General features: G+C 55.9%; 1 protein-coding gene and 1 long non-coding RNA gene across 3 annotated transcripts; both read right to left on the bottom strand.

Annotated features, from left to right (window-relative positions):
* Positions 1-794: 794 nt before the first annotated feature.
* LOC128098307 (uncharacterized) lies at positions 795-13,154 on the bottom strand. Of its 2 annotated transcripts, XR_008214203.1 has the most exons (3): positions 13,042-13,152; positions 6,218-11,590; positions 795-1,465 (listed from the first exon to the last, which is right to left on the bottom strand). It is a non-coding gene; the product is annotated as an uncharacterized LOC128098307 (long non-coding RNA). The 2 variants fall into 2 exon arrangements; XR_008214202.1 differs by having other exon boundaries at positions 6,218-13,154.
* Positions 13,155-19,028: 5,874 nt separating this feature from the next.
* Positions 19,029-26,093, bottom strand: Dusp7 (dual specificity phosphatase 7). Its single transcript, XM_052719261.1, has 3 exons — positions 25,493-26,093; positions 23,671-24,105; positions 19,029-21,200 (listed from the first exon to the last, which is right to left on the bottom strand). The coding sequence occupies exons 1-3, from the start codon at positions 26,007-26,009 to the stop codon at positions 20,893-20,895; spliced, it is 1,260 nt and encodes a 419-aa protein (XP_052575221.1). The 5' UTR covers positions 26,010-26,093; the 3' UTR covers positions 19,029-20,892.
* Between the last annotated feature and the right edge of the window lie 1,063 nt (positions 26,094-27,156).

Genomic DNA, 27,156 nt, shown 5'->3' with positions numbered 1-27,156 from the left:
GTGAGCTGCCATGTGGGTGCTGGGAACTGAACCCGGGTCCTCTGGAAGAGGAGCCAGTGCTCTTAACTGCTGAGCACATCTCTCCAGCCCCCAAACCTTGTTTCTTTCAGAGTCTGGAAGGCCAAACCTTGCTTCTCCTTTCAGACTGTGGTCATCAGGACAATCTGGGGACAGCTAACCTCCCTGGATGCAGAGCACTACCATTACCTGGGAAACTCTTGGAGTACAGGCCATGTGCCTAGGCCCAGGTCTTCACCGGCTCTGCCCAGGCCAGGCAGGGAAGGCTCCAAAGGACACACACACAGCTCTTCCTCTGCAAGGACACTGGGCCATTTATCAGGGAGATAAGCAGTGGCCAGAGAGCGGAGCTGGAAGGAGCTGTCTGCAGGAGATAGCCCAGGGTCACTCAGAGGTCACAGGAGGAATCATGTCTCCACCCTGGGCCCACTTCAACCCCCACCCCATGCTGTGAATGCCTGCTCCCACAACTGCAGGCCACAGGCACCTGGTCCTTGGTGAATAGGCTGCTTTAGCCCATGCAAATTATGTTTCCTTTTGGCTAAATTCTGCAATAGCAGGACCTCTGTGATTCTGTCTCACTGACATAAATGGGAAACTGAGGTACAGGGTCTGGCTTTGGCTTCCTCTGCTTTGGCAGAGGAAGCAAACACAGGGCCATGGCCTGCCCTTTGCCCTGCTGAACAGGGTGGGAGGGAAGGAAACTCATGAAACACCTCACGAGGTGAAAGGGTGAACGGCGCTGGTTGTCTGGAGGAAGAGTCACGAGCCATGGCTACCAGAGTTAGAATGCACTTTATTAGAAAGAAGAGGGGATAGGCCGGAGAAGCCAGGCCTGGCGGAGAGGAAACAGGAAGAGAGGCCAGAGAGAGAGAGAGCACGTGGGGGCGCACGTCCGGCTTTAAGGCCGGGACACAGTCGCCCATTGATGACGTAATAAGGTGCCAGACAAGACCCCGAGCTGCGCATGTACAGAATCCTAACACTGGGCACTTACTAAATACACTCATGTGACCTCTGTGCAGTTCCCACCGTGGTCTGGAGCAGACGGAGACAGTGCCCAGATCGAATCCACCAGGCCCAGGCCACATCTCTTACAAGTGACCAATTTGAATTTGAAGGCTGGGCGCTTGGAGAAGCGTTCCAAGCCAGAGTGGACCCCTGTCAGTCCATCGTGGTCCTGGGTACTGACGGGCAGAGGCTAGGACAAACCCACCAGGTGGAGGAAGTTCTGGGGTCCTTCTGCCCGGCTAGAGGCCATCAACCCCAAGCTGTCTGAATGACCCGCGTTGTTCCGCCTCGCCTCCCTCCTTCGGCATTCGGTAGGGTTCAGTAAATGCTTTTGGACAGCCAAAGGCGGTGGCACGTGCTTGCAATCCTAGCACTCAGGAAGCTGAGGCAGGAGAATCGAGAGTTGGAGACCAGCCTGGACTGTATAAGAGAGACTCTGTCAAAAAAGAAAGAGAAGAGAAAAAGAACAACTGAACAAATGACTCAGTGAGGGGTAAACACGTGAGCATAAACAATGACAATTTTTGTTTGTTTTTGTTTTTGTTTTTCAAGACAGGGTTGCTCTGTGTAGCCCTGGCTATCCTGGAACTCACTCTGTAGACCAAGCTGGCCTTGAACTCAGAGATTCATCTGCCTCTGCCTCCCGAGTGCTGGGATTAAAGGTGTGCACCACCATGGCCCGGCTGATGACAACCTTTTAAGAGGGTTTTTTATTACATTTCTCTGTTTATAGTGTGTGTATACACATGCCCGTGCCCTGGTACATGCATGAAAGTCAGAGGGTAACCTGCAGGGGACACTTCTGTCCTTCCACTCTGTGGGTCCTGGATGTTGAACTCAGGTCTTCAGTGTCGGCAGTTAAGTACCTTTACCCTCGGATCGATCTTTCTAGCTTATGACAAGTTCCTTACTGAGGACACGTGTGTCCATCATCTGCCGGGTCCCCAGGAATGCCCCATTGAAAAAGGACAGTGCCCTCTTTGAAAGCTAAGGAGTTGAGCCTGGGCCTTGGATTACAGAGATGGGGAAGAGGAGGAAGAAGGAGGGGTGAGGATATGCTTCTCCTAGCTGGCACCAGACTTACCATCCCACCACGGTGAACACTTTTGCGGCTCCCTCAGCTGGCGTGCCTGAGGGCTAGTGTATTCAGGTGTTAGACCTCAGGATCTAGGGCAAGTCTTGGAGAGGAAATCTGAATTTCCTTCACCCTCCAGGAGACTCAACCAGAGATTTCCCTTGAGTTCGTCTGACAGGCGACAGAAGTCCCAGGGGGATTGGAGGGGCCTGGGGCTCACAACTATCTTCTAGGAGATTCTGGATCCTCTTTAGCCTGTGCTTTGCTGGGAAGGCATGAAGGTCCAGATTCGGATTGGAAGGGTCCCTGAGCTTCAGAAAGGAGCTTGTGGTCATTACAGTCATGCAGAAAGAATTTCGCAGATCTGCTGGATGGGTGCCATCCTGAGCACCCTAGGCCCCTGAAGGCTCCCATGCTGAGTGGCCCTTCCTTCAGTCTGGCCAGGGGCCTCCACCTGCACTCCAAGATGGGCTCATTTGGACCGGGAGATATAAAAAGGATTTTTGCTACATGGCAGTGGTCTAGTGACCTGACATTAAACCATGAGGAGACACAATCTCCAATCTTTAGGACACAAGGATTTTGGCTGGCCCCTGAACCAGAAACCAGGGTAAATCCTTCTCAGAAGTGGTTCTGGTATTTGTGTGGGGAGACAAAGGTATTGCTGGCTTCAGGGCTCCAGACAGAGCAGGTAGGTCTCCTCGGGGGACAGAGCAGCTATGTGATCACAGGACAACCAAAGAAATCTAGGGAACAGCACATTCTGCCCTGGCCCTGCCCCAGACGCTGGCTGAGCTCAGTTTTCCGGTACTCTCTTGTTTAATTAATTCTCATGACCCTGGGAGATTTGCACAATTATTAATCCCTGTTTACAGATGAGGAGCTAAGGCCCAGAGGGGCTAAACCCTGCCCAGAATCACAGAGCATCAATAATCCTCCTGCCCAGTGCACATGCTCAGAGGGACTGACACCCCCCAGGGAGTACCTCACTGCTTAAGAGCCGGGCCTGGCGAGGGGTTCTGGGCCAGCAAGATCCCCGATGAGAGATCCTGGGACACTTAATATCCCCATCTCAGGCCCTTCCGCTGGATGCCAGTGAGATGGGTGCAGGAGCTGGTGATGGGACTGGGACAAGCCAGAGAAGCAACCCAAGCCCATTGCTAGAGAAAAAAATGGTTTCAGCTGACGTGGACCGACCCCCCAGCACACCCATTATCCCAGTGGAGGGCAGATGTGGCCTTGACTACATACCACAGGGGCATTCACAGACATCCCAAGAGACATCCTCGGGGCCCTCCCTCGATGTGCCTACATACACACGGATCCCCCACCAGGGGCTCCTCAAAGTCTCCCTTGTCGACCATGGCTCTGTATACTTGCTGTGGACAAAGGGAGATGAACAGAGCTGAGGCCCCAGGAACACGTCCTGACTAGGGCTTCAGGGCTGGCCCAGACATGAAAGACAGCTTAAGAACCTTGACTTTGCCGGGCCCCGGCGCCTTCCTCCTCCATCTCGTCTCTCTCACCTTTCCCCTACTGTGTGCGCCCACCTTCCTGTCACCTCAGACACTCTCCAGTCACAAGGCAGTCATGGTGCTCTCTTCTACCTCTGGGTAGCTAGCTGTCTGCGGTGAGGTTGACCTGTGATGACCAGAGCCTCAGCTGGGCTTCAGGCTTGCCTTGGGCAGAGCTTGAATAGCAAGGAACAAAGGAACCTCAGGCCTTTGTCTGTCCTCCTGGCCCCAGTTGCACAGTGGGAAGATGGGGGGTGCTCAGGGTGGGTATGACATCAGAAGCTAGAAAGGAGGGGCTGAAGCTTCAGGAGTGAAAGGGAGGCTAGAAAGGGCTGTGCTCACCACCAGGGCTCTCCAGAGTGGGTCAAGTCTCTGGGATTCCCCATCTCCGCCCCTAGCCCAACACCTTCCTAGTTCCTGTGGCCCAGGAGACCAAGGTGAGGCAAATCAAGTCACTTGTGACACACACGTCCTGTGGCCTTGGACCAGTCAGGGCATTATGGTCAGCTCAGCTTCTCCATTATCAAACGGGACAAGGGATGGAAGAGTGTGTGCAAAGGTGTAGGCCTCGGGGACATCCACCTGGATCAAGAGACAACCGGTGGGCCAGGCATAGTGTTGCATGTCTTTAACCCAGCACTCGGGAGGCAGAGGCAGAGGCAGAAGGATCTCTGTGAGTTCAAGGCCAGCCTGGTCTACAGAGTGAGCTCCAGGACAGCCAGAACTACATAGAGTCCTTGCTTAAACAAACAAACAAGACAACTAGTGACTGCAGGCTTGTCACAGCCCTTTCATGGCAGGTCCCCTTTCGTTGAAATCCTGCAACTTACTTCACCCAGCCTGGCCTGAGATTGCTCAGCTGGAGAACACTGGTGCCGAGATCCGGTAGGGCTGCCTCTCAGTCATCTGTGGCCTGAGTGCAGTGAGGGCCGCCGGAACCCTGTGCTAGCCAGAGGAGGCCCCAGTCACTGTGAGCCCCGAGGCTGCCAATCTCAGCGCTGCACATCTCAGCTTGGTGAGGCGCAGAGCCACTCTGGGCTGCCACAGAATACTAGAGAACTAGTCACAAGGGCCACTGGGCTCTGATCACCGGCAGGTCCTAAAGCCTAAGGCCCAAGCCAGGAAGTCCTCTCCTCATCCCTGCCTCGACTGGGCTGTTCTTTTGCTTTCTTTGCCTAATGGCAGCTGAACAGCTCCATCCAGATGTTGCCCCTACCGTTTTCCTTGGCCTCCCCACTCATGACAGCAATAAGACCCACCCACTTCCAAGCGGGCTCAGGCTCCATCCCTATGCCCCAAATTCCACCACTGGGGGCCTCTCAGGTGTCCAGTGTCAGGTCTGGTGGATCTTCGGGTTGAGGTTGGCTAAGGGACCAAGAAGCATGTCACATGACGAGGGAAGCAAAGGGCTGGGGTAGAGGACCATGGGGCGCTTTCTCTAACTCTTCCATCCTTTTCTGGGAGGGTGTAGGGCGAGCAGGCAAGGTTGAGCCTCGGCCTGGAGTCTCCAGCCTCGAACTGGCACTTTCTCCATAGGAAGGAGGAAGCTGCCAGGGCAGATCAGGCCTCCTGTTGCCTCATGGCTGACTATTCCTCATCCGCTGGGGGCTGGGGTGGCAGGGCAAGGAATCCATTCATGCTGGTGACTTCTCCGGGAGTCATGCCAGCTCCATGTGCAGGCTGGAGAGCCGTGATTGATCGTTCTGTTGGGCCGGCACTGGGGGGAGGGGGACAAGGCAGGAGCTGCACCTGTGTCTCAGGGACAGTCAGGGTCTGCATAGGAGTCTGGTTACTTGGGATGAAGGACCTAAGCCTGCCACCTCCTGAGCACGTTTATCTCAGCCTGACTCGGCTGAGCAGCACTGAGGAGGCCAGGACTGGCAGCCGTGACAGCCGGGCTGAGGGCTCAGGAGGCTGCTAAGAGTGGATGGGGCCCAGAACAATCTACCTTTGCAGCACTTTGGAAAGTTGACCAAGACCAACCCTGGGCTCCGAAGAAGCTGGTTTAGCTCCTGCCCATGCTTGGACTGCCATCTTCAAGGGCTTCCCATCCAGTTCTCATTCCTGTCCCCACCCCACCCCACACTGTCTTTTCAAGTCAACAGTCCCTCACCCCTATCACTGTCCTCACAGCAAGGTGACTCAGCCCACTCTGCCTGTCTGTGACCCATGGAGCATACCACATGCTTGAGGAGAATAGGTGTGTCTCATGGGATTTTTGTGATGATTCAGTGTGCACACAAAAGGCTTTGTGCAGAAGCCTGAACAGACTGAGGTCACACTCAGGTGGCAGTGGCAGGAGCTTTCATGGTCACATCAGGTCTTGTCCTGCCTGCCTCTTCCAAACTCCTTAGGTTCTGTTCAGACTCTCCCCATTTACCAAACAGGAATCTGGGACATACTAGGGTTAAGTGCACGAAATTACGTAGCTGTAGGGGGCACAGTTGGGGGGCTATCCTGACCTGAGTCCACATGAGGGGCATCTGTGGCTCTCAGGTTACTGCTAAACTCTAGGTTCCCAGGGCAGGAGCGTTGGCTTTCTCCTGGCTCTGCCTTCAGCCCTCTGGACAGCTCGTGTGGGTGGCTCGGCAGCCATTACCTTGAAGAGATGGGTCCAGAGCTCTGCAGGAATCCTGCCTCTCGCTCCCATGCTACTTTCCCAGGTCTGGAGGTGGAATGGGAGTTGACTCATGCTCCATTTCTCCAAGATGAGGGGAGGGTCCCCTGAGGCCGGGCCAATGCTGCAGTAGTGTGTGCCGTGTTAAGAGAGGGATTGACCTTGCGGCTCTGGCCAGACATCTCTGCAGCTCGGTGTTGGGATTCCAGGCACATCCAGAGGCTGCAGCAGAGGCTGTGGGGTGACACCAGCGCTCGGGTGTGCATGGCCAAGAGAGGGACGAGAGAGAGAGAGAGAGAGAGAGAGAGAGAGAGAGAGAGAGAGAGAGAGAGAGAGAAACATCAGCCTCTGCCTCTAGCACCTGCTATGGCCTTGTGAAGGGGAGTGCTGAAACACTCCGGGGAGGCTGTGAGGGCCCTGGAGGAGCTTCCATACCCTCCCTGCCCACATGTCTCTTAGGATTCCCTCGGCTGCCTGCAGGATTACAGCTGAGTTCTCTGGCTCTGTGCCTCAGCAGCCCTGGATGCCTTGGCTTTGTTGCCTGAAAAACAGGGCGAATAAAACCTTGCTGTGAGGACAGGATGGAGCGTTGTGTGTCTAGAATGGAGCTTGGCTCACAGGAGGGCTAAAGCCCACAGTCTGCTTTTCCCTGCCTCTGTGGACACCTGTATTCCTGGGAAACAGAGATCCTGCCTGGGTGGACAGGGAAGGGCATAGATGTGGGACCACAGGCTGGTGGGAGGGGACAATCCCCGTGAAGGACTCTGGACATAGCTGACAGGCTGACGTGAGTCAGGGATCACAGAGCAAGTTAGAGGCTGCCCCTTCTGTGCGCTCAGGTGGCAGTTTCCTCGGGGCAGGCACACTGGGGTAGATGGATTTCTGGGCTAAAGGCTGTGCATATTTTCAGATCTTTTGACTCAATGGCTTCCAGAAAGCAGCTCAATATACTGTGTAGCTCAGTTGTCTGACTGAGCTACCCACCCCCATGCTGGTAACTCAGTCATACCTAGGGCCAGGGGTGAGTCCACCTAGGGCCCTACCACCATGATCTCCAGGCTCCATGGCCTCATGGGTCTCTTCTCTTGGCTCCTCCCACTTTACTTCGTTCTTTAGAGACTTGAGAGTGAATGAGTTAGCCCTGCCTTGAGGCAGGAGACAGGGAGGAGGGTACAGTCAAGCCGCAGCCTTCATCTATCCCTGGAAGAGGTGATACCAGCTCAAGCAGGAGACAGTCGCTGGCACAGAGGGATAGCCTGAATCGGAGTCCATGGGACAGCCTGGTTCCTAAGCCTCTCTGTAAAGCCAGGGCCCAAGACAACACAGCTCCAGTCTATCCCTCCTGTCCGGGCAAGGACTGGGTCTTTGGGGTCCCCCATCACACCCCATTTTATTGAACACTGGCTTCAGTGTCCACACTCATGCTAAGTACGAACCTAATGGAGTAAGCTGGAGAGCTTGAGCCAAGTCTTTGGCTTGGAGCAGCGGTCGCTGCTGGCCCCAGATGTCAGGAAGGAGATTCCTTCTGGGGGGAGAGTTTGGCAGAGTCCGTTGCCACCAGTTCAGGCACAGGCTCAGGTTTTCATGGTCAGGGGAGAGATACCACCTTCCTTCACAGGGGTGCCCCTAGGCACAATGGCCTGGCACTCTTTCTTCCACCATTCTACAGGGTCACCAGAGTGCATGCCTTGTTTAGAGGCAGGCTGTCTATCCCTGTGTCCTCCAGTCACGGCAGATGCCATGGCGGGGCTATTTGCACTTTGCATGGTCCCAACAGCGCAACTCCAAACCCTGGGAGGAGAAGCCTTTGCAGTTTGGGTCAACAGCACCAGGCACAGGGTACCCAGGAGCCACTGCAGCCATCCCCTGTGCCATAGTCCATGCCACCTGCCCTTAGGGTGATGGCCTGGGACGGGTAGAAAGCCCATCACAGTTGGCCCCAGCAGCCTGCACCCCTAAAACTTTTGAGTACCCTCTGTGCATGCACTACTACTGTCCTGGGAGGGGCTGTCTCCTCTTCCCTGGGGCCCCAGGGTACCCCATGTGTGATGCGGTATCGTCAGTGTCCTCATTCAAGTGAGACTCAAAGAAGTGAAATGACCTGCCCGAGAGTCACACAGAGGGTCCCTCCTGAGGGTGGGCTACAGACCAGTCTGAGTGCAAAGCCAGACTGAGCTTTCTCCACAGACATTGCTCATCTGAGATCTCCGATTCTCCCCACATCCTTTAAGGAGGGCAGGAACTCACGGTGTAGGACTTGCAGTTACAGGCTAGAGAGGGCCTGCAGGGCTGGCCCTGGATCACATAGCCTGGAGTCACTGACTGGCCCAGGAAGCCATGAGTGAATATACAAGGAGGCACTAAGGAGTTTCACGGGTACAGGTTGCTGGACCAGCGGCTATGGGGCTTTCTGTTTGTCCCATGCCGACCCTGGCTGCACTGTTTTATGGTTTGAGTGGTAAAAATGCTTTCAGGTTACTCTGCATAAATCTCAGTGTGAGTGTCGTCTCTGGGCTTAGGCAAGCTGCTCTATGCCTAGTCTCCATCTAAGAATATCTTAGATGTTGCCACTCGACCCAGCGACAATGCTGGCTGGCCTTGCCGTTACTGAATCTTTGTGCCCGTCCACTCCATTGGGGGCGGGGGACAGAGTGGAATCCCCTCGTAGGAACTCTCCAGAAACATGCTGATTGGGCCTTCTGGCTACACGACACTAGAGTGTTTGGCCTAGCAGGTATTTTACAAGCACTCAGAATCTGAACCAGGGTCATCATCAACAGCAGTCTGGCCAATGTGAAGCCTTAAGGGATACTGGGATCCAGACCAGGAATGACCTGGCTGCAAGCCTGTGTCCCTTCGGGGGTGGAGCAACAGTAAGAATCCAGAAATGTAGCCTCCTGGCCCTTCTGAGGACCTCTGTGGCTTGTTGCACCTCTTCTTGGGGTTTCAGTGGCCTCTGCTTAGGACAGGCCCTACCTAGGCAGGTGCCCTTGACCTAGAAGCTGTCCAAAGCCTGAGTCTCATTACCTCAGCCGGATGGCAGCTACAGAGGATCATCTGAGCTTCCTAGAGGGGCCTGGTCTCCATTGTCTGTAGGCCAGGCTCCCATTCCTCCAGGCATCAAGGCAGTTTCGCCCTCTCAGCCTCTTGGATAGAGACTGTTCCTGAGTGGCACTGCCTAGGAATTGAAGGAAGTTGAACATGTTCGAAAGTGCAAGCCTTGCCTGTCTGCTGGGGGCTGGGCCCCTAACTTCCTCCCAAGGCCCTGCATTCTTCGACACCAAGAACTCTAAAAGCTAGGGTGTCAGCAAAACTGGTGACTGGGGCAGGGTATCCTTGGCCAGCCTGGTGTGAGAGGGCACCCACTTCTACCCCAGATTACCTAATGACGGCCCAGGCTGAGCTCAGCAGCCTTCAGCAAAGGCAGTACCTCTAACCCTATGTTCCTAGGAGGCCTGGGCAAGCACCCAGATAAGGATGCCAGGGCACGTGGCTCTGGGGAGGGCTGAGCTGGGCATTTCCTGCTGATGGATGCCAGGGCTCCACTCCCCTGGAGGGGTAATTCTTTAGGGTTAGTCAGAGGAAGTGAGGCAGGGTAAATGGGTAATGTGTATGCAGGGCCGCCAGGCCTGCAGGGACTATGGCAGCCCAGCCCAGCAGGTCTCCCACACCCACACATGCTGTGTTTACCCTCCACATCCACCATACTGCCCAGTGTTCAGGGGCCACCCTGAGCCCAGTCCCATATTCCAGCTCTCTCCTCATCTCTGCCTCTCACCTGCCAGAGACGTTAGAGTCACAGTGCATATGGGTTTTATTTTTTAAGATTTTATTTTTTAAAAATGATGTGTATGTGGGGGGGGAGTATGCACACATGTATGGGGGTGCCTGGGGATGCCAGCATTTGAACCCCCCGAAGCTGGAGTTACGGGTGCTTATGAGCTGCTGATATGGGTGCTGGGAACCAAACTTAAGCAGTGTGTGCTCTTAACGACTGAGGTATTCCAGCTCTATCAGTATGGTTCAGGTGGCCACTACCTCAGGGCCTCAGGTTCTTATCTGTGAAATGGGGATGATGGTGAATCCATCCATCCCCAACACATGGAGGCTACTCTCCAAGTGTGTTCCACTCTCAGGGTTCTGAGTTTGAAAAAGCCTGTCATGGTAGAATCTATACCCATGCTGTGCAGAAGGGCCAAAAAGTGCTCCTGTTGGAGCAGGCTTCTTGAATGGCTTAGACTGTGTGGTTCTAGACAGCTGTGATCCCCAGACCCATTGCCTTGACCCATTGCCAAGACCTCTGGGTCTTTGGACCCATGTAAACCATCAATGCCATTATGGCCTTCAGGCCAGAGGTACATGGAACTACAGCTTGTCCTGTGTCCCATAGTCCTTGCTTCTTTGGGAGGAAGTTGGGCCCCATATGGCTGGATTCTAGTCCTGATCACAGGAGGTAGTATGGTGGTGGTGGTGGTGGTGGTGGTAATGGTGGCGGTGTGCATTTTGTGTCTTGGTTTCTAGATAAGGGTCTCTTCACAAAAAGCAAGGTAAAGGCTCGTCTCCATCTCCCCCTTAGCCAATCCCGGCTCAAGCCAACCTCTTGAGCCTCTGTGTAGTCAGGCGTCCACAGTGGGCTGAGGCTAACCCCAAAATGAGAAAATCTGGCTTTGGACTAGCTCACATTATGGAAAGCCACTAGCATCAGAAGGCTACGCAGGGGACAAGGACTCAGACAAGAGTCTGCTTTCTCTACCCTCAGCACAGGACCCCTTCCAAAGGCTGTGCTGCCCTGTTCCATCTCAACGCTCCCTCCTTGGGGTCAGGCAGACTGGGGACAGAAGGCACAGGTGGAAGATGCACATCTCAGTATAGCCGACCTGGATGGAGCCCTGATAGCCCATTGCCCTGCCCGCTCCCCACTCGGGGAGACGGAGGCTTAGAAGCAGGGCTAGTATCCTCATAGCGAGCCGTAAAGAGGAAGATAGGGATCAGGAGGGTCCCTGGGACCCATGTGGTTGGACCAGACAGAGTCCTGGGCCTGGCTGGGGGTGGGGGGGCAGTAGAGCTCTGTCCGGCAAGCTGTTGATTCAATCCAACAATGATGAAACGGCCCCTTTGTCCTGCGGCGCCAAAGTTGCTGTGACTGGAGGAGGCGTGACGTGAAAGGGTCATTGTTCCCACTTGGGCAGCCACTCAGGGAGCTGGAGGACCAGCCCATGGCAGGCTTTGTGCCAAGGCTGTAGCCCTTGCCTGCTGCCTGTGGCTGCTCGGGATGTCCTGGGCTCTCTGCCTCTGACCCGTGGCCAATCCCTCTTCCTCTTGAGCCAGGCTAGACACAGGTATCCTTCTGAGACCCTGGAATCAAAATTGTGTAGATCCTGAATGGGGTGCTGGGCACTTCACACACTGGTGAGCCTCAGGGACTGTAAGTGCCACCCAGAGCTGAAGGTGAAGAAGGTGCTTTGTCCTGGGGCAAGGAAACATGTCAGTGACATTCATATCCCAAGGCTGTAGCCTCAGGGGCATCTCCTCCCACCCACCACCCTGGGGCACCTTGCCAATGAGGAAAGAGAAGCAGAGGAAGAACTTGGGTGCTCCTAGCCAGTGTAGTGGGAGTTTATCTTTTTATCCCCAGACCTAATGGGTGACCTTGCCCCATGGACACCCAGTTCCTACCCTTTGCTCCAGTTCCTGTCCTTCTCTTGTTCCTCCAAGCCCCTCTCCTGAACTCTTTCTTAAGTCCAATCCTGATCAGGTGCTTCCCCTGCTGCAAACAAGCCACAGCCTGCCCCACACACCCCAGATCTCATGTTCTGGTGCTGGCATTCAAAGCCTCCCTCAAGGCACAGAAGCAGCAGTCTTTGGGGACAAGGTTACCTGGATCCTCCCAGTCCTGTGCACGAACACTGACCCAGACTTCCCATGCCAGATGCAGCTTCAACCCTCTGCTCCTGCAGGACTGCTCCAGCTCTCCTGCGCTTCTTTCTCTCCCCCCAGTCTCTACAGCTCATGGTGGGTGTGCTCAGGAATGTCATGGGGGTCCAGGACAAACAAAGGCCCCTTCTCCCTGCCCCAGGTGAACTGTCTGGCTCCAGAGCCCAGAACTCCTCTGTGCACTGCTTCAGCCCCCCTCTCCACTGCCTTCTCAGTCATTGAGCATCAAGCTTCAGGCTGGGCCTGACCCCAGCTAATGAACCCCCTCCCCCAGTCCTAGCTAGGCTTTGGCTCTGCTCTAGACTTCTTTCCCTGGAGGGATGCAGCTAATTAACCGAGAGGGTTTAATTAATCAATTAGTGTGGCCTCCAGACCCCTCCACTTAACTGGGGCAATGGCAGATCTCTTTGAACAGGAGTGGCCAGAACCTTCTCTGGCTGGAACCTAGCCAAGGGCAGGGTAGCAATGAGGGTGGGCAGAGGCAGTGGGGCAGCACCGTGGGGGGTGCCCAGTGCCACCTCCTCAGCATCACTGTAAGCCTGGACAGGCAGGGTTGAGTAACCCGACCATGTGAAGGGATGAAAGGGGGCAAGCCCTCTGGGGACCTAGGCAAGACCTCTTTGTGTACAGTTCACAAAGACAGACAGATATTCAGAGCTGACCATGTTCCTCAGGTGGCCCAGGGGGATGGCAATGGGCCTGGCCCAGGGTTGATACCGCACAGGGGCTCATGGAAACCAGAAGGGACATCAGACCCTCACTTGGAGAATGAAGTTAGGGAAGGGCTTCCTAGAGGTGAGGGCACTGGAGATGGGCTCAGAGAAAAGATGGGTAAGAGGTAGCCACTCGAAAGGGCTGGTGGGTAATCCTACCTTCCAGAAAGAGAAAGTCATACACACAAAGACTGGAGGCGGGATGCTTAGAAAGTTCGGGTTCGCTGGAAGATGTCGCCCCCTCTGAGGAGCCTCTTAGGCTGTGTTTCCTATCAGAGCTGGCTGTCTCTGCCTCTCTGGTCTTCCAGCTTCTGTGCTCTGGGAGGACAGCACTGGCTCCATTCCAAGTTCCCTTCACTGTTGCTTACTGTCCTCTTCCCAGTAACCTACAGACACGCTGGAATCCCCTCAGCGGGGCCTCCATGTTCAACTTCCTGAGACATGGCCCCTGGTGATGTTACGGTTTAGGAGGGGAATCGAGACCAAAGTCTCCTTTAGGAGTCGGTGAGATGGGTCCGTGTGCTTGCTGTCAAGTCTGACGACTGGAGTTCGAGCCCCTGGACCCACATGATGAAAGAAGAGAGGTGACTCCTGTAAGTTGTCCTCTGACCTCCACAACACGCCCAAGTACATGTATGACCACACAAACAAATTCTTTTAAAAACCCCCAACACTGAAGGGCGCTTTTATCTAGCAGCCCAAGCTCAGTGCAGCATCGCCCTAATCCTGGCTGCACCGCTCTGTTTCAGCTTCCTCATCACCCATTAGGGTTAGCCCAGCCCCTCCTCTGAAGGCTGCAGGGGGGATTACATGAGTTTATCATCTTAAGCCTGCAGGACACCGGGACCCAGAACGAGGGCCACGCCGGGTGTGTTATTATTATCATCATCACTCTTGCTGCGGTCAGAACTGCTGAGGATCCCAGAGTCAGCACAACTCCCGGGTAGGGCCAACCAGGAGGGGCAGTGCAGGTCAGACAGGGGCTCGGACCACAGAGGGGTGCTTAGCTAGGTCTCTAGCCTCTGCCAAGGACAGGGGACTTTCGGTTTTTGCAAGTCAGCGACCATAGTCCAGCAGGAAAGTCAAATAGTCCTGTTCTTTTCCTTCGGAAGCCAAGTCAGAAAAACAGAGCACAGGTGTTTGTCCCAGAAATGCCATTTCTGGGCACAATGCCCTAGGGAGAGAATCACAGATGTACAGAAATCACACTCCAACTCTCTGTCCAGAGGTATGGAAGGGACAAGGCAGAAGTTAGACTATCAGAATGTCTAATGACCAAGGGGGCAGTTATCATTCAGCCTCTCTTTCCCCCCCCAGGGACAGGGTAGAGAAAAGAAGAATTCCAGCTCTAGGGGTCTGGGGCAGGTGTGAGCAAGGTTTTGCCTCTGTGCTTTGCCATGCCTGGCATAACACCATTCCTAGCTCCCAGCTCTTCAGGGAGGAAGTGAGACAGAGCTAGGTAGAAACCAAGTCTTGGTTGGGTTAGAGGGCCTTAGAGGGGGCTCCCAGAGGTGCTGGGTGGGGGTAGCCAGGTTGGGAGGCTGTGGGGAAGGAGATAGGGATAGTGTAGGAGATGAGCAGATCCAAAGACAAGATTGGAAGGAAGTGGGCTGGGATTAAGGCCTTTTCTAATGGCCACATGGGCCACAGCCAGAATCCATGCTGAACTCCAGAGCAGAGCCTGGAGGAGCAGTTGATGGAGCCGGGACCAGAGACTAAGCACCCTCTGCTAAGAGCACTCTGACTCCCTGGACCTCAGGACCAAGTGAAGAAGGGTGTCCCCTAGAAAGAGAGGAGGGAGCTGGGCAGTGGTGGTGCAGGCCTTTAACCCCAGCACTGGATCAGGAGGCAGAGCCAGGCGGATCTCTATGAGTTCGAGGCCAGCCTGGTCTACAGGGTAAGATCTAGGACAGGCACCAAAACTACATGGGGAAATTCTGTCTCAAAAAAAAAAAAAGGAAGGAAGGAAGAGAGGACGGACAGGCTGCTGGAGTCTGAAGGGGTTTGCTGCTGGAGTGGAAAAAAGCCTGGCCTGGTCCCACCTTGTCCTGGCGGCCCTTAGACTCCCCCCACCCCCTGCCAGGGACTTCAGCACTGGCCCTTCGGCTCCTCTTGGGTACCGAGGCCCAAGTCCTTGGGACAAGACTGAGGGTTTGAGTTTGAGGGCCAGGTCTCTCCAGCTCATTATCCTCATCAGGCTGGGCAATGACTATATGAAGGTGGCCTGCCCACAGTCCTCAGTGACTTGGTAGCAGCTGTCCCCTGAAAGGTGCCCTTTCAGCAAGGGTGGGGTGGTCCTATGTAAGTCCCCGTGGCTCATATTCCTAAGTCTCTGAGAAGGGCCGTGGGGTTGTGCTTTCCTGGGACAGGGGAGGATGGGGAGGGAAGAACCCGAGGAGGCTGCCTCTCCTGGGGGCTCAGTGTAGAACATAGGGAAGAGTGGTACAAGCTCCCCTCTGGAGGTACAAGCAGGGACTGAGACCCATTCAAGCGTGTGTGTGTGTGTGTGTGTGTGTGTGTGTGTGTGTGTGTGTGTGTGTGTTCATGTGTGTGATCTGGCTACACTGGCTGGCCAGCAAGCTTGAGGGATGCTCTTGTCTCTCTCTGCCTTCCTAGCTGGGATAGCAGGCTAGTGCAGTGACTGGCATTTATTCTGATTCCGGAGATCGGAATTCGAGTCCCCACGACTAAAGCATCTCATCTTCCCAGCCCCAAGGACCATCTCCTAAGGTTTGGACCCACGAGGCTGGCAGTCAGGATTTAGGCCCTGGACATGGAGTCAGACAAGTTGGGACTCTCTGCTCACATATGGCATCTGCTTCCCGTAGGGCCAAGTCTTGTCAGTCCAGAAGATAGGTTGTCTCACTGTCAGCTCCTGGGCCTCGTGATCCAGCCCTTCTGACCCATCATGAGTGACTGCCTAGCCTCATCATCATCCCCTGATCTGTACACTTGCTCTCAGCAACTAGGACATCTGACAATGTCAATTAGACCTTGACAGCCTTGAACGGGAAGTCACTAAGGGGCCTTTTGCCCCCTTAAGAGGTCTCCTGTGGAAAGGAACGGCTCCCATTGCTTCACCTGCAGGCCCTCAGGTGAGCGGATGTGTGGAAGAGCCCACAGAGTGCAGAAGCTCTGTTGCAGACAGTGTCCTTGGAGGTGTGTCACAGAAGCCCCGGGGAAGGAGTTGGCCACCTAGGCAAGGTGGATTCCTGCCTGGCCTAGAGGCCTTGACAGGGCTCCTGTGGCCCAGTCAAGAGACAATGAGGAGAAGTCTCCCCCCCCCCCCCCCCCCCCCCCCCCCCCCCGCCCGAGAGCTTTTAAATGCTGGGATTTAAGGTCCAGGTCTGGGAAGGGCTGATGTCACTCAGGCATACACGGTGGGAGGAGGTTGCCGCCAGAGGCAGGCTCTCTCCTTCATCTCTGTGGGACTTGCTTGGACCTGTTTAGCCTGAGAAATGAGGAGGCCTCACACATGCACATGAGTGAGTGTGTCTGACCTCTCACAGGGCCCAAGGGAGAAAGGTTTCCAGACTGATGGAGGAGGCAGGGCGTTGAGAAAAGACTGACGGAGTTGAGGAGTGACTTATTCCCTGGTACCCCTCTGCCCCGCTGTGGGGATACCTGAAGAGTCTGAAGGTTTCTTGGGTCTGCTAGGTCTCTGTATCAGACAAGACCAGTCCAGGGAGGCTTCTGGGACAGGAAGGGTGCTACATTTTGGTGCATGGAACAAGCAGGGAGAAAGGTGCCGGAAACAGATGCTCTCCCTGTACCGGGGCGTCGAGGTTCACGTTAACGCGCTCCTTAGAAGGCAGACTCCCGCAGACCCTGTGGCTTCTGTTTGAAGGGTTGATGACCCAGGGACAGCCGTAAGGAGACACAGAACCCCAGCCCCTGAGTTTGCTGTGCACTAACAGGGGCAGGGAGAGGTCAGGTTCCATCAGGGCCTGCTGCCCTCCCCCCCCCATTCACCTGCTGCCCCCCATACACCTGCCCCATTTGGGAGGCATGAGTGTTTTCAACCTTGAGGGTGGCAGATAGGTAGAGTGGCCCCTATCCTAAAGGCTGTCTTTCCCATCCCAGGCTCAGAGTAGGGCCACCCTAGGGAAACGAGCATCTTTCATGTGGTCTTCTTGTTCACACACCCCCTCAAGGTGACTAGTCCATAGTGCTCCAAGTTCTTCTTGGTGTCCAGCCTTAGTCACTCTGGCTGTTGCAATCGGACTCATTTATCAGAAGACAAGTTGAGGGCCCATTATCCTGCCACCCAGGCTGACATCACAGAGCTTTCCCTGGGGCATGTTCCCATTCCTGGGACTGCCCAGCCAGCACAGGAAATGGCTGGTGCATGAATGTGCCAGTGAGTAAGTGGCTTGATCCTTCTCCCATGAGAATGCTAAAAAGCGGCAAAGCAGTGGAATTCTTTGGGTTCCTGGGGGAAGAGTCTGAGAAGGCAGAAACAGGGACCTTATAGGGCTAAGAGGGCCAGAAGGAGAGTGACAGGGTAGAGCGGCCCAGGATGCTGCCCGAGAGCCAGTGGAGTCAGTGTTCACCCCAAGTTCAGGGGAGGCTGGCGTCTGGGGATGCAGCCAAGGATGGGCTTGGGATGAGCAGAACCCATGGAATGGAGGACTGGCTGTGACAGGGCAGAATAACAGAGTCCACAGGGCTGGACTCTGGTCCAGAGCTGCATGGCCTAGCCTAAGGTTTCAGAGCAGGGAACCAGGGCACAGCTACTCAGCCATGATCTGGACCACCGCCCCCTTGTCTTAGCTAGGCAGTGTGAGGTTGGAAGGAATTTTTTTTTTTTTTTCCCCAAGACAGGGTTTCTCCGTGTAGTTTTGGTGCCTGTCCTGGATCTCACTCTGCAGACCAGGCTGGCCTCGAACTCAGAGATCGGCCTGGCTCTGCCTCCTGAGTGCTGGGATTAAAGGTGTGCGCCACCACCGCCTGGCTGGAAGGAATTTCTATACAATGAGGATATCGAGGGTCAGAGAGACCACTGGGCTTGAGTTTATGGTTGGGAAGTAATGGGGTTGGCCCCCTTCATGCACTCTTAAGCCCTCAGTCCTCAGCTTGAGGAGTCTGTTCAGGAAGTGACTGCCGTTCCCACCCCCAGAATGTCCTTGGGCACACTGGCACTGCCAGGCACTTACTCGGCCTGTTAAGGGCCCAGCCCCCAGCCAGGCGCCTGCGGGCTTCCCCAACCGCAGGCAAGGGCACTGAGAGGAAACAAAGGCGCAGTCTCTGCCTTCTCAGACACCCACCCCTGCCTGCCCCTGGCACAGAAGGACCACGGCCCTGAGTAGCAACCGCCCCTTAGCCAACACTGAGAAGCCCCACTTCTCTGGCATTCGACTTGCAGGGATGTGAGGTCCTTTACTCTGAAGTCCCAAACACTGAATTGAGGCTGCCAGTCACAGCAGATAGTTGAGGCACCTACGGCGGAAGAACCTGGTCTCTGTCACAGGCCAAGCTGCGAAGGTAGTGACCGTTCCGGTGCTCTGTAACTTGTGAGCAGCAATGAGACAGGGTCAGAGAGGAGCCTGGAGACAGAGGGGCAAGTCCTGGGAGAGGTGAGGGCAGCCTTGGGCACACAGGCATTGACCCTGCCTACCCATCTTGCACCTGTGTCCACCTGATGAGGGCACAGCCTAAGGGGATTGAAGCACATCTCCAGTAAGGGGCTGCTGCCCACTGTGGCCCTCACGCACCAGAGCCGCCTATCAGTGGGAGCCCCAATGGAGGCCTGAGCATGCCCATACCCTCACCAGAAAAACATAAGCTAGTCATGCCAAACACGAGAAGATTAGTGTCACCGTGAGCTTGGCTCTACTTAAGCTTTTTCAAAACAGGGTTTCTCTGTGTAGTCCTGGCTGTCCTGGATCTCACTCTGTAGACCAGGCTAGCCTCGAACTCACAGAGATCTCCTGCCTCAGCCTCCCGAGTGGGCGCCACCACCACCCAGCTTGACTCTACTTTAAAGATGGTGACAAGAAAGGCTTCATCCAGAAGCCCTGGCTGCTCCCTCCTAGACTGGAGCACCTCCCGACCGACCGTAGGCAAGGTGAGGCCCACTCTCATGGGAACAGGCCACACTACTTCTGCCTCACCTCCCCAGGCCCTTATTGAACACCATGACTCCATTTAAAGAAAAAATAATATTTATTTGCAATATAAACAAAGTCCCGTTGCTGGCTCGGGATATATATGTGTGTGTGTGTGTGTGTGTGTGTGTGTGTGTGTGTGTGTGTGTGTGTATGTGTGTGTGTATATATATATATATATATGTATATATGTATATATGTAGGGTCACAAATTTTCCTTCATAAGATCACAAAGCAAAACTGGCCACCCTCTGGTATACCCTCATTTACACTCTGATCCATCTTTCAAGATTTTTTTTTTTTAATAAGAGAGAGACAGACAGACAGACATACCATGTACAGCATGGAAGCTTTTTTTGTCAATTTCTCGACTGTGGCAAGATTTTTAACCTGCTGCCCTAAAGAATCCCTGAAAACCACCCCTGTGAGGTAAGATGTGGTGGGGTGGCATTTCTGTGGCCTCGTTCACTGCCCACTGTGGGTGCTGGCTCCACCAGGACCCCAGCACTCCCCTTTCCATTTCGCATGGTTTCTGATGAGAAGAGGCTTGAAAAGGAATAAAGCCGGGGGAGCATTATGGAACCTGTGGCTTTGTGCTATGGATACTGGGTGGCAGCCAGAGCCTCACACTCCCTCCACTGGCCTGTCCTTGCCCCACCTGCCCCAGCGCTTCCTTGGGTTGCAGTGGGTGTTCAGTTGCCTGCAGGTAAAAGGCACAGGCAGAGCAGGCCAGGGCAGGTGTGCACCTGGACAAGGGGGCTGGGAGTGGTAACCGGATCAAAGCCACGGTGAGGGAAGAGACTGGGGAGGCAGGGTGGACCCCACCATCCACGCTGTACCCAGGCACTGTGGGGTCTCTCTTCTCAGTTAGAGACAGAGATGATGACATAATGGAAGGGAAATTAATACAGGGCCAAGGCCCAGCCCTCTTAGGGACTAAGCCCACATGGCTAACACTACTGCTTGGCATTCCCCTGTGGCAGCACTTCCAGCCCTAAGACGTGGCAGAACCACCACCTTCTGCCTCGGAGAGGTCTGCAGGACTCTCAGAAGGTGGGCAGGAGGGCAGATAACCCAGAGACCACCAGTGCCCACCAAGTACAACTCGCAGCAACTGGCCAGTGCACATGAGGCATTGAACTGGTCTGGGCCACAGGTAGGAGATGGTATAACCAGGGGTCCTGATGCCTGGAGAGCAGCCTCCCACCCACTCCTTCAAGAATGGCCTGCTGGGAAAACAGAGGTTTCACACATGTGCAGAATGCATCTGGTGAAGAACACGTGGTTTGTCTTTTCCACTGAAAACAAAAAGAAAACACGCCAATGGTTGCTTTTTGAAATAGGAAGAAAAGAAACTGAGAACATCTCTCTCTCTCTTGCAGATTAAGGGGTGAAATATTGGTTTATACAATCCACTGTTGCATGTAGCCCGAAAAAATAACACTTTTTGTTAAAAAAGAAAGAAAGAAAGAAAAAAATCAAGAAGAGCTCGAATACTCTCGGTGCTCCAGGGAGCTTGGATTTACCTGCCAGAAGTAGTAAACTCAGGTCTGTGGATATGTCTTTAAAAACAGTCACAATGGCTGGGCCATCAGCAGAATGGATGTCCTGGGGCAGAGACAAAGCCCCACTGGCCCCCAAGCCACAAGTCTGAAAGTTGAGGCCAATGCTCACTTCAGCAACCCACGTCTGGAAAGCTGAAGCCACTCCGGCAAGTGCTACCACAAGCGGCCTTGCTGTGGCCCTGCCCGGGACAACAGGGGAGCTCAGCCTGGTTCTCTGGACACAGGTGACATCTGTGGGTTCTTCAGGCCAGGGGAGCAGCAGGCTAGGCCTCCCCCTGCCATCAGGCCCTGTGGAAGGCTGGGAGACCCTGGTGCTGCACCCATCAGTTCATCAGGCCTCACGTGGACTCGAGTGTGTTGATTGGGAACAGGTTGTGGTTGGTGGGTGTGGAGAAGTAGAGCTGTTCACTGGGAGCATGGTTGTCGCATGGGCTGCTGAGCCCCAGCGTCCGCTCAAAGTCCAGCAGCTGCCCCATGAAGTTGAAGTTGGGCGAGATGTTAGACTTTTTCCTTTTAACGAAGTCATAGGCATCGTTGAGAGACAGGTTCATCTTTTGCATCAGGTAGGCTACAGTAACTGTCACTGAACGGCTGATGCCTGCTAGGCAGTGCACCAAGACACCACACTTCTTGGAGCGGGCTTCATCTGAAACAACAGGAACATGGGTCAGAGTAGAGCCATCTCCAAGAAACCTCCCAAACAGGTGGGCAGATGGGTCACAGCAGAAGAGCTGAGGTACAGAGGGCAGTGGCTGGCCAGCACAGCCTGATGCTTGAAGGGCCTGATAAAGCCCAGCACGGATGGGGTGGTAGAAGACAACACCATGCTACAGCCGAGCCCTGGCTGTCTCTGTGCCTCAGGGTCCTCCTCGATGCAACCTGACTTTATTTATTCTCAGGACTTTCGTAGGGACCTGAGTCAAGGAAGGCTTCACCAAGCACGATTACTGTCACCACTGGGATCACTACTAGCCCCACCATGGCCACAAGTGGTACAAAGGGTGTCACCCACATCCTCCTGATGGCACCACAGCCAGTAAACCCATTGTGTCAATGTGAGAACAGATGCAGAAACAAAGTGACAAGGCCACACACACAGAGGGTCCTTCTACTTAGCACCCGCTCCCATGGGGACTCCCAGCATATCCTAGAATGTGGGCTTGGGACAGGCATCTGTGGAAAGAAGTGGGTGGCCGGGCCCAGCATGGCCATGTGCTCTACCCAATCAGTCCCCAACACCTTAACTCTAGCTCCTGAAGACCCAGGGATGAGACGACATCTCCTACCACAGCTAGTCCCCTTTCTTCCTCCCGTGACCCTCCAGTTTCCCTCAGGGCCACTACAGACACCTCTGCCTGGCACATAGTAGGAACTCTACAAACACTGACAGAGCTACTGACCCGTGGTGCTGGGACCTTCTCCCCTAGACCCCACGGCAGTGGCTTCTTTCCGTACCACTGCTGCCAGGGACATGAACAAAAGACGGTCCCAGGGTCCTTATGATCCCTGCCTCCACGCCTCCTGGAAGCCAGGCACACAGTAGGCAACTGATGCTCTCCTATAAGATACACTTGTTCACCCATAATTCTTGACTGCCTCTGGCCTGGCAAGTTTCTCCTCATGGTCTCTGTGCATCTGAGGGGACCTACTCCTAAGCAGACAGTAGGACTGACGGGCTGGCCACTGGCTTTGGTACTGGGGGCAGGATTGGCAGGACAGGTGACAGATAGGGCTCTGTAAAGGGTCAAGTGGTCTGACTTTGAAATTTGGGGAAGGGGTGAAAGGAAAAGCCCCCAGAATGCCACAGCACAGTCACTCCCAGATGACCCACACTGAAACTTTTCCTTAAGTTTTCAGAGTGTGGCTCAATCCTGTCTCACTGGGTCCTAATGGGAGGCTGGGAACCCGAGTTTCCTTCAGTTGTCAAATAAGGGGAACCTTCCCTTCCACTTCTGTATCCTGTTCTGTTTCCTTGTTCCTCACCAGGAATGGAGGAGAGCTTTTAAGAATAAAACCACCCACAAGCCAGGTTGAGCCCTGAGCAAACTGGGGTCCCCCTCTCTGCACCCTCCATCTTTGTGGGAGCCCAAACACTGAGGTAGCACCGCCAGAGTGCTTGGCTCTGTCCCCTGGGGCAGGGCTGGAAGCGCTGGGCAGCCCCTCCCCCAGGCCTCAGCTTCCTTCCTTCCTCCCAGCCTGGGCACCTAGTTTTGGTTCCCAGTAAGCGGATGAGGCGGGGAAGCCTCCCACTTCCTGTTGTTAAAGTTAGCCCAGCCCAGCTGACACCAAACGCCCTCAGCTGGACACAGTGGCCATCAATCTGGAAAACACTGCCCAGGTCCTCTCTCGCTCTGCCACTGGAGGCTGGGCAGAAACAGAAGCGCCAGGCTCAAAGGGCACAGGGTTTATGTTTATCCCGAGCCTGCGTCCTTTCCTGGCTGCCTGGTTAAGACTCGAGGCCAGAAGAGATGACCTCCAAGCCAGCTGGCCAAGGAGGAAGCAGGAAGGGGAGCCTGAGTCAGCTGAGGTCGGGGATGGAGGCCTTCCTCAAGCTGCCTCCACCTTCTTCTGTGTAGGCAGCTAAGAGCATCTGGGTCCCATAGGGGCACTTGGGGGCATCACATGTCCGAAGCTGCCCGTTTGGGGTCAGTCTGGCTCCAGAGCTACCTTCTAGCCCTTTCAGATCCACAATAAAGCCCAAAGAGGCATCGTGACAGCCCCATCCTGGAGAGACACATGTGCCGAGGCGTGATGCAGAGCAAGTGAGACCCGTGGGAGTCTGTAAGCTGTGATGTTTCAGCTTGCTGTGCTTGAAACTACAGCAAAGCCAGAAAAACACAGGTCGGACCAGAGAGAGCGCCCAGGAGGGGATGAGAGCTGGGGGAGTCCAGGATTCAGGGGACTGCTCAGGTCCTAACAGGTAGAGGGGCCCGAGGGACTCGGTGAGTCACAGCAAGCATGGGTATACACCCACGGGCACACGCTGGCACATGCAGAGCACACACAGGTCTTGACAGGCCCAGAGGTACCCAGTTGGGCAGGGGCGACACCCAGCGTCCCTCACACACCTTGCCTCGCCCACCCACCCACTCTGCCCAGTGCACAAAGGAACTTACCAATAAAGCTGATGGCCTCAGGGAAGAACTGAGAGAGGTTTTGGCTCCAGTGGTCAGAGATGGGGATCTGCTTGTAGGTGAACTCGCCACCATGCTCAAAGGCATTGGGCAAGTTGGGTGTGACATTGAGGATGTATTTGATGCCGTACTTGCCAAGTATATCCAGGTTGGTAGAGTCCTTGGCACAGCCGAGGTAGAGGTAGGGCAGGATCTGGACTGGGAAGGCTGGCTGGCTGGACGGCACAGGGCTGCCATCCGACTCGGTGGCACTGCTGGGCAGCTCTCGGTCTGACTCGCCATCCGAGCAGTCAGAACTGATGCGCAGGCCCCCCAGGCCCAGCACAGAGGTGGGTGGCGAGCCACTCGGAGAGGACGAGCTGTCCACGTTAGTCTCACAATGCTCTGAGTATTCCGTCTGGAACTTGTTGAAACCACCTGTGGCCAGGGCAAGATGGGGGCGGGGGTCTGGTGAGTCCAAAAGGGCCGTGAAAGACTATTAACGGCCAGGATTCCCCATGTCAAAGGCCACAGCATGTCCACGTCAAAAGGACAATGTGACCATGCCAAACACATTACACATGCACCCACTCAATGTGGTCTTGCCATCAAAACTAATACCACCTCGCAGATAAGGAAACTGAGGCCTAAGATCTAAGCCCTTTCCCATAACCCCAGGGATTATTATGGGGTTGATACTTGATAAAGAGCATCTGAGGACAGGCCCACATCTCTCTAACACACCTGAGTACTCAGTAGGAGCTAATGGGTAAAGAAAAGCCAACGCTCCATCTCAGGCTAGCACCTGTAGGTCAGCAAACCCCATTCCGAAATGAGAGAGGAGCCAGAACATATCCATTGGCCAGTCAGAGGCAGAGAGCCTAGGCAACCACACTTTGTAGGGGATGGTGTGAAGCTACCGTTGGTCCTTTCCCCCAGCAAGAGGGGAAATGGGTACTAGTGATCCACTTTTCTCTGGAGCCCTTCCTCAAAGACAAGCACCCCCCTCCCCCCGCATGTGACCCACAGAGAAGGGCCACGGGGGCTATACAAGGACATGAGAGACAAGAAGCACCATGCAGCTAGGCATGGCCCTGCGGCACCCGAGGGTGCCGCAGGACTCCCCTCCCCTCCCCGCCTGTCTGCTGCCAGCAAGAGGCCATTTTGGAATGTTAATTGGAAACACCGGCTGCAGCCACTAGCCCCCCTGCCGGCCGCCTGCCAGCCTCCCCCTTCTATAAACTCGGGGGCAACCGACTGAGGACACCCCCCCTCCCCAACACACACACCTGGGCCACTGCCCACATCCTGCCCAAGTGCCTCCAAGAAGCCGCAATCCTGGTTGGTAGGGGCCATACTAGGATCCCAGAGAACCCAACATAAACGGCCCCCATGCACAGGAGGTTGGGTGGTACTGTGAAAGGTGCCTTCCCGATCCTAGCCTTCTAATGACACGAATTCCAGGCTAGCCTGTGGGCCCTGCTCCTTTCTGGGTTCCAGCTGTGATCTCTCCCCCCTCGGAGGAGCTCAGTGGGAGCCTGTGCGCTGCTGCCTCCCCATCAACAGGGGAAAAAAAATAATAGGAAGGGGAAAAGTTTGTTTCGGCCACCAAATGGTGCTGAGAAAGAAGATACAGATTGGGTACCCTGTGCCTGGCTAAACCCACGCCTTGGGGGATGGCTCCCAGAAGAAGGGCGGATTCGGGCCAGGGGCGACGTGGCGCCCGGCCTGGCCAAGCGTGCGGAAAGGAAACAGCCTGCAGCGAGGGCGCCAGGGAGCAGCGGCGCAACCCCAACGCCGTCTGGGGTCTAGGTTCTGCTCTCACCTTGGAGGTAGTAGGCCTGGCAGCCGTCGTCTCGCAGCTTCTGCAGGAGCAGGCCGAGAACCGAGGCGGGAGCGCCGGGTTCGGGCTGCCACTCAGCCGTGGCCTCGTCGTAGAGCAGCACGGTGGCTGCCTTGCAGCGCGTGGCGAAGCGCTCCTTGTCAGCGTGGTTGGGAATGATGGAGCGGATGGGCAGATTGCCCTTGCGCAGGCGGCGCAGCATGAGACCCGGGATGGCCAGGTTGATGGCCGTCTCGATGTGCGAGGACTCGAAGAGCTCGTGTGGCCGGCAATCCAGCAGCAGAAGGGACGCGCCACCGCGCGCCTCCAGCTCCTCCTGCAGCCACTCGGCGCTCTTGCAGGGCATGGCCCCCGCTCCCGTCGTCGCTCCCGCCCCGATGCCCGCGCCGGACCCAGATCCCGCACCGGGCTCCGACCCCGCCCGGGTGCCCCCAGCCGCCGCCGCCCCCGAAGCCGACATGTGCGCCCGCACTGGGGGCCCGCGGAGCTGGTTTTTCATGGGGAGCCCGGGGCCGGGGGCCGGGGCCGGGCAACCCAGCCCTGGGACGGCGCCCCGGCCGCGCTGGCCCCAGCCGCGTCTCCGGGCGCCCGCCTCCCGCCGAGCCGCGCGCCCCGCCGCCCCGGCCTCCCAGCCTCCGGCCTCAGTCCCGCCCGGCCGGCCCTCCGCGCGTGCCGCGGCCTGACAGCCCCAATTAAACCGCGGCTCCGGCGGCCGCGCGCCCGGGCGTCCTCCGGGAGGCGGGGCCGCGAGGCCGGCGCCTGGGCTTAAAGGCACCGCGCCTCCGCAGCCCCTCCCCCGCCAGCTGCGCGGGAGCGCCCTCGGCCGGCTCCTGCCGTCCCGCCTCGCCGGGACCTGGCGACGACCTGCCCAGGGGGCCCAGCCGAGGTGCCCCAGCCGAGGTGCCCGCGTGGATCCCCTCAGGCTGAGCGCCCAGATCTGTGCCCTGCAGGAAGGCTGCACGGGGACCCCACCCAACATTTACAGAAGCCGAGTTTCCCCGGGATTGGGGCGTGGGGGGCGGCCACCCAGAGCCAGCCTTTCCTCCTCTGGTCTGTTATCCTCATTCATTCTCTGACCGCGTTCATTCAGCAAATGGAAACTGAACTCCTACTACGTGCCGTGCTCTGTGTTGGGCGGTCTCAGTTTTAGATGACCCCATCCTCCCCCTGATGGCCATAGGTTCCCGACCCGAGTTGGGAGGGTCTTAACCCCAGCAAGTCGGCGGAGGGAGTCATCACCTAGGTGACTCGGGGGTAGGATGGTTCAAGGACCACTGTCACCCACCGCAGGCACAGCTGAAAAAAGATTCTGAAAGGACCATCCCTAGGCAAGGGAACGCGAGCGCTTTAAGAAGTGCTTTTACAAGTGCGGCGGTGACTAGCGCGGAGTGAAGCGCCACGTGACTTTCCCACTGGGGCGGGTGGGAGGGAGAAAGCGCTCCATAATCAGCTTTCCTTCACCTACCTCCCTCTCCATGCGCCAATCAACTTTTGCGGTGGGCGGGCACGCGCGCGGCAGCTAGTCAATCACCGCCGAAAGAGGCTGTGGGGGAAGGAGGCGGGGCCCGCAGCCGGTTCCACCCAGCCGGGAGTGGGCGGGGCCTCGCCGAGCTTGCGATATAAGCGCTCAGGCGGGCGGGGCTGAG

Source organism: Peromyscus californicus, unplaced genomic scaffold (assembly GCF_007827085.1).
Source record: "Peromyscus californicus insignis strain IS unplaced genomic scaffold, ASM782708v3 Scaffold_11__1_contigs__length_118956290, whole genome shotgun sequence".
Classification (NCBI taxonomy): domain Eukaryota; kingdom Metazoa; phylum Chordata; class Mammalia; order Rodentia; family Cricetidae; genus Peromyscus; species Peromyscus californicus.
The sequence above is the reverse complement of the archived record's forward strand: the minus strand, read 5'-3'. Positions and strand labels throughout refer to the sequence as shown.